Below are 7186 nucleotides of genomic sequence, written 5' to 3'. Positions count from 1 at the left end.
ATCATGTCCTCTTCCTGTCCTCATCATGTCCTCTTCCTGTCCTCATCCTGTCCTCTTCCTGTCCTCTTCCTGTCCTCATCCTGTCCTCTTCCTGTCCTCATCCTGTCCTCATCATGTCCTCTTCCTGTCCTCATCCTGTCCTCATCATGTCCTCTTCCTGTCCTCTTCCTGTCCTCATCATGTCCTCTTCCTGTCCTCATCCTGTCCTCTTCCTGTCCTCTTCCTGTCCTCATCCTGTCCTCATCATGTCCTCTTCCTGTCCTCATCCTGTCCTCTTCCTGTCCTCATCATGTCCTCATCATGTCCTCTTCCTGTCCTCTGCTGTCTCTCAGTCTCGGTGAAGGTGGAGGTGGACTCGGGGGCGGAGTCTGTCGTGCTGCCCTACAGAACCACCGAGTACCTGCCCAGAGACGTGACGGTGGAGTGGAGGTCCTTCCCATTCTGGAAGGTCCATGTGCATCAGAACGGTTCTGATCGTCCTGAGCAGCAGAACCAGCGCTACAGAACCAGAACCAGCATGAATGAAGATCCTCTGGGGACAGGAGACCTCAGCCTGACTCTGAGACGTCCCACTCAGAGGGACAGTGGGTTGTACTCGTGTGGAATCCGGGCATTTTCAGGGAATGAGAGAGGAAAAACGTTCTATCTGAAGGTCAAAGGTCAGCCTGCGTCTCTCTGTCTGACTGCTGAGCCTCTGTCTGTCCTCCTGACTGTCCTCTGTCTTCTCAGCATGGACATTCCACGTCTAGGTCCAACCAGAGGACATCAGCACTGGCAGCGCCGCTGATCCGGCTCCTCTGATGGCCGATCAATCAGTCTGATCAGTTTATTGATCTGATTATTGATCAGAGAGGTCTGGATCTGAATCTGGATCTGGTTCTGGAGACGGCAACCAGTCAAAGACTTGGAGATTTCCAGGCGTTTGGTCGTAAAACAGAACAAAGACATGAAACGGGAACAAAGTTTATCATGACGATGAAAGTAAAACATTAAACCACTGATGGAAAAATGTAAACATCCGTTAATTATGTTTTAGTATTTGTTCTCCTTCAGGTGTAGATTCACATAAATCCTTTTTTAGTTTAACTTACTGAAGTTTGGAAAATCAAAAACCTCTGATGGTTTTGATTGGCCGCAAGATGATGTGTGTGGCCACCAGGTGGCGCCGTCATCCTGTTAGATGAAGAAAGAGGAAGCAAAACATTCATGAGAGTCTTTGACTTTAACTTTGGAGACATAGTGGTCATAAATACAGAAACATATCGGCTTTTATTGCATCATAGGTTTCAAACTGCGTCATCAAGACACGACAAGGAAGTCAAAGACCGGAGTTAAGCCACGCCCCCTTTCTCCTTTGGTCCATCCCAGAACCTAGAAGTCCTCTCCTCCTTTCCCTCCTCTCCTCCTTCCCTCCTCTCCTCCTTTCCCTCCTCTCCTCCTTTCCCTCTTCTCCTCCTTCCCTCTTCTCCTCCTTTCCCTCCTCTCCTCCTTCCCTCCTCTCTTCTCTCCCTCCGTTCCTATCCGAGTCGTTCTGCAGCCCCTTAGTGATGGTCGATGTCTGTCAGTCTCCATGGGAGTGAGCTGATTGCGCCGCACAGTCACTGAAACAAACCAAAACATAACATTAACTAAACATTAACTAAACATTAACTAAACATTAACTAAACATTAACTAAACATTAACTAAGCATTAACTAAACATTAACTAAGCATTGGCTGTGGCGTCAGAACCGTGCGGTCCAACTGTGTTTAGTTTTTGAAAACACTGCATGATTATTCCAAGACATATATAGAAGTATTTAGGTCAGACTGCTGACCAGCCTCAGCGGTCTGACCTGTCAGTCTGGTTTGGTTCCAGACTGATAGGTCAGACTGCTGACCAGCCTCAGCGGTCTGACCTGTCAGTCTGGTTTGGTTCCAGACTGACAGGTCAGACCGCTGACCAGCCTCAGCGGTCTGACCTGTCAGTCTGGTTTGGTTCCAGACTGATAGGTCAGACTGCTGACCAGCCTCAGCGGTCTGACCTGTCAGTCTGGTTTGGTTCCAGACTGACAGGTCAGACTGCTGACCAGCCTCAGCAGTCTGACCTGTCAGTCTGGTTTGGTTCCATTTATTGTCCAGGCCTTCAGCACTGTACGCGGAGCTGAAGCCTGCAGTTCGGCTCATGCGCCACCAGGAGGAGACAAACTCCTTCACCTACCGCAGATCATTTTTATTGAAATTCTTAAACATTTACACTTTAGAATTATTAAGGATTAAAACAAAACATTTATTTATTGAATATTACACACACACATACACAAATTCACTTCTCACCCTCCGCAGGTGGTCTCTGTCTCTCTCTCTCTCTCTCTCTCTTCCTCTCTTTCTCTCTCTCTCTCTCTCTCTGTCTCTCATTCATTCATTCATCTTCCAGACTCCTGGGTCCGGAGCCTGGAGGTTAAACTGCAGAGCGGCTGGTGGCCTCCGCAGGTCGGTCGCCTCTCCTCGGGCTGCAGCGGCTTTAAATCCCGCAGCTCTTGGATTCTCCTCCCGCTGCTCTTGGATTCTCCTCCCGCTGCTCGGCTGCAGATGGAGGCAGAAGAAACAGAAACTCCAGAAATGCTGCAGATGGACGGACTGAGACTCAACACGTGTTGGACCGCAGAGTTTCTGCTCCGTTTCTGCTCAGCGGCTGGTTCAACTTTGGTTAGTTAGTTTTTTATATTCTGTGGGTTTAATCTTCACTTCTTGTTAGAAATACTTCAATAGATTCTGATCCGTGGATCATATAGGATCAGCTCTCTGGTCCAAAGTGTTTCCGGTCCAAATATTGATCGGGATGAAATGAAATGATCTGATGTGATCTGCTGGGTTTCTGGCATTTTGAATGACTGAATCTGGAGCTGGAGGCTTTGCACACGGCACCATCTTGCTCTGCCCCACCCCCTCTCTCTCTCTCTGCCCCACCCCCCCTCTCTGCTCCATAACAACAAACCAGATCAAAACATCCAGGATCCGTCTGCAGGTTCTGGAAGCTTCTTAAAATGCCTCTCCTGTGTGTTTTCCTCTCTCTCCTCTCTGCAGCTCCTCCAGCGTCACACGGTGAGCTGCGTGTCGGGGAGGATCCGCTCCGCTCCGATCGGTTTCCTGGTTTATTTTAATATTTTTAATGCCTGTTAATGATGTGAACATGCATAAAAAGACCGATGTTGCGCTGTGCAACACGTAAACAGTTTAATATCTTATCGGAGTGAAACGTTGAACCTGCGGTAAAGAGAATGAAAGATGAGCTGAAGGCTCCGCATGTTGAAACCTGCTCAGTTCAATTCATGGTTTTGTTTGCAGTTCAGGATCTGAACTTGTTCTGCTCTGTGGGTTTGGACCCGTCCTCTGATGAACAGAACTCTGACTCAAGTTCTCCAACATGTTTGTTGTTTATGCAGCCATTTTGGTTCTGCTATATGATCGTGACGTCATCATAGCTGATGTGCAATAAGTGTTGCGCATCTATTTTTACTAATATGATGTAGAAACTGGATGTTGAACAAAGTTACAGACAGAAACTGTTAATAGGACAAAACGGATCCGGACGGATTTAACCCACTGGAATCTGTTCAGCGTCATGAGTGTTTGTAGAACCTTCAGGCCCGGTTCTCCTCAGACCCGGTTTATCTGAGGCCCGGTTCCCTTCAGGCTCGGTTCTAATCAGGCCCGGTTCCCCTCAGGCCCGGTTCCTCTGAGGCCCGGTTCCCCTCAGGCCCGGTTCCCTTCAGGCTCGGTTCCCCTCAGGCCCGGTTCTTCTCAGGCCCGGTTCCTCTGAGGCCCAGTTCCCCTCAGGCCCGGTTCACTTCAGGCCCGGTTCTCCTCAGGCCCGGTTCTCCTCAGGCCCGGTTCTTCTCAGGCCCGGTTCTCCTCAGGCCCGGTTCCCTTCAGGCCCGGTTCCCTTCAGGCCCGGTTCTCCTCAGGCCCGGTTCCCTTCAGGCCCGGTTCCCCTCTGACCCGGTTCTCTGGGTTTTCAGTATATTTCATGGTTTGGATCATGTTCTGATACCAGCAGCTGCTCTGCCTCTGACCCGGTTCCCCTCAGGCCCGGTTCTCTGGGTCTTCAGTTCATGGTTTGGGTCATGTTGTGGTACCAGCAGCTGCTCTGCCTCTGACCCGGTTCTGTTTTCTGGCTCTTCCAGCTCAGCAGGAGGTGACGGTGAGGCTGGGACAGAACGTCTCTCTGGACTGTCCCGGACCGTCAGATGAAGAAATCAAACTGTTCACCTGGACCAAAGACGGCCTCGGCTCGGATCACGTGTTCTTCTACCGTAACGGTCGCTCTTACGGGTCGTACCAACACGAGTCCTTCAGAGGCCGAGTGGACCTGAGGAGCTCCCTGGAGGACGGCGACTTCTCCGTGGTTCTGCACGACGTCGGTAGGACGGACGAAGGGACGTATCGCTGCGTGATCATCACCAGGAGATCGGGAGGCCATGATGGAGAGCGCCGCTCGTTTGTCAACCTGACGGTCTCAGGGGAGGATCCAGCCGCGGATCCATCAGGTCAGACGCTGGAGGTTCTCCACAGATTCAGTTTGAGACACGAGGATCATTCCAGATTCTGATGCTGCTCCCAGGTTTAAGACCTCGTGTCCTCTGAGCTGAGCTGAGTCTGGTGTCTGTCCTGCAGGAACCGATGAGGAGCAAAACCAGGATGAAGAGGACGAGGCTGGAAGAACCGGAGATCTGACCGATGAATACGATTCACTTCCATTTGTTATTGTGTCTGTGTTTGTGATTGCTCTTTTCATTTTGATTATTATTATTATTATTGGTTGTTTTCTCAGGAAACCTGCAGGTTTGTCAAAGTACAGGTTGGGTCGTTCAGAGCATCATCAGCCTAACGGTCAGCAGCAGGTGATCTGATTCTCCCCAACCTGAATCGCTGCAGTCATGATCGTTTTTTATGAATCGTCATGAACTTCCCTCACCTCAGGATCATAAACGCTCCTGAGTGACTTATTTAGCTTTAGCTAAGGCTTAACAAGGCAGAACCTTTTGGACAAGATGGTGACGTAGCAACAGCAGCTGGACCTTTTCTCTGTCCATTGCTGCCGGTCACTGTGCTGCAGCAGCTGCTGCTGCTGCGTCTCGTCTTGGTGCTGCAGTCGCTCCTGTCGCTGCTGTGGCTGAGACGTTAGCAGTCGACCAGCTCTGACTCATCCAGTCACTTAAATCTACAGTTCACTCAGTCATCAGTCACATCGCTTGTTCAAAACCTGCAGGATCTGCTCACCAAGATGGTTCTGGTCGTGGTGGACTGGAGCAGAACCGGTTAAAACCGCTTACAGCAGCTTCAGTTCATGAAACCTGTGGAAAATATCCAACCTTAACATATATGTGGAATATATGTTAGTGTAGGGATGGAGCTAACAGAGCTAACCTTAGCTAACAGAGCTAATCTGAGCTAACAAAGCTAACCTGAGCTAACCTGAGCTAACAAAGCTAATCTGAGCTAACAGAGCTAACCTGAGCTAACAAAGCTAACAGAGCTAACCTTAACTGAGCAAACCTTAGCTAACAGAGCTAACCTGAGCTAACAAAGCTAACAGAGCTAACAGAGCTAATCTGAGCTAACAAAGCTAACCTGAGCTAACAGAGCTAACCTGAGCTAACAAAGCTAATCTGAGCTAACAAAGCTAACAGAGCTAACCTTAGCTAACAAAGCTAACATTAGCTAACAGAGCTAATCTGAGCTAACAGAGCTAACCTAAGCTAACAGAGCTAATCTGAGCTAACAAAGCTAACAGAGCTAACCTTAGCTAACAAAGCTAACATTAGCTAACAGAGCTAATCTGAGCTAACAGAGCTAACCTAAGCTAACAGAGCTAATCTGAGCTAACAAAGCTAACATTAGCTAACAGAGCTAGTTTGAGCTAACAGAGCTAACCTTAGCTAACAGAGCTAATCTTAGCTAACAGAGCTAACCTGAGCTAACAGAGCTAACCTTAGCTAATCTGAGCAAACAGAGCTAACTTGGGCTAACAGAGCAAACCTGAGCATCAGGTTTCCAGCTGCAATCCAAACCTACACTAACATGTATGTGGAATATGTATTAGTGGATTAGCTCTATTAGCTGAGGTTAGCTCTGTTAGCTCAGGTTAGCTCAGGTTAGCTCTATTAGCTCAGGTTAGCTCAGTTATCTCAGACAACTGGCCAAAGTAAAGCTTTTCTTTCTTTGGATCGTTTTGAACCGTGGAACCTCGTCGCTCCTGTTTCAGCATCTCTTTGTTTTAAGAAACATTTGAAATGTCTGCCAGGCTTCAGCTCAGCGTTTCTGATCTGCTTCATCTGTTGCTCATCATCTCAGGTCAGCAGATCAGTGGTTAGTTTTACTGAAGATGTTTCAGATCAGTTTCCTCATGGTTTTATTTCCTCTCTCTGGTTTTTAACTCAGCTTGTTTCTCTAGTTATTCATCTATTAGTTTGGTTCACAGCATAAAGTAAATAAATCTGGATTATAATTCTTCTCCAGACCAAATAAAGCATTAATTTGTCAGATCAACTGAACCTCTAATGAATGTTTTTATTCGTTTTATTTTGTAAAGTGATTCAATCACGTCCTGATCAGCCTGATCTTTATTACTGGATCATAAACTGATTCATGTGTTTCATCTCCTCTGAAACACAAAGTGATTTGAGGCTTTTAGAGCAGAGATGTTTTTGTTTTAGATGAAATCGATCATGAATCCATCAGGAGTCGATTCCTGCAGGTCAGTTCTGCAGCAACGTTCCTCTTATTGATGAAATATTGATCAGTAATCAATAATCGACCAGCTGATGCTGCCTGGATGATGATCAGAGGAAGAACTGATGCAGTGACTGAGATTTTTCACTTATTTTCATCATAAATATTAAAACATTGTTAATGATCCATAATCTCCATGTTTCTCTGAATGCTGATTTTAACAGTTTTATGTTTATTATTCTGTATATTTACTGTTATTCTCACCTTTCTGTCAGTTTGAATTTCCAATAATTTGCATTAAAGGTTTTTAATGTCATAAATCATCTAAAGAAAAGTTTTTTTTCCACACGTTAATGTTTCACTTCAGGGAAAATGAAACCAGTTGATGTTTCTACAGCTTCTGACACCTGGATCATTTTTAATTAACCCAAACATTCATGAAGTAAATAAATGAGAATCACTGATATTCACA

At 46.9% G+C, this 7186-nt stretch overlaps 1 protein-coding gene across 1 annotated transcript; it reads left to right on the top strand.

The window, feature by feature from the left end:
* LOC103460296 (uncharacterized) lies at positions 1 to 1337 on the top strand. Its single transcript, XM_081599089.1, has 2 exons — positions 1 to 659; positions 730 to 1337. Exons 1-2 carry the CDS (start codon positions 26 to 28, stop codon positions 747 to 749), a joined length of 654 nt encoding a protein of 217 aa, XP_081455215.1. The 5' UTR covers positions 1 to 25; the 3' UTR covers positions 750 to 1337.
* The last annotated feature ends 5849 nt before the right edge of the window (positions 1338 to 7186 follow it).

The sequence above is a fragment of the Poecilia reticulata genome, chromosome 18, assembly GCF_904066995.2.
Source record: "Poecilia reticulata chromosome 18, P_reticulata-male-v2, whole genome shotgun sequence".
NCBI classification, from domain to species: domain Eukaryota; kingdom Metazoa; phylum Chordata; class Actinopteri; order Cyprinodontiformes; family Poeciliidae; genus Poecilia; species Poecilia reticulata.
The sequence above is the reverse complement of the archived record's forward strand: the minus strand, read 5'-3'. Positions and strand labels throughout refer to the sequence as shown.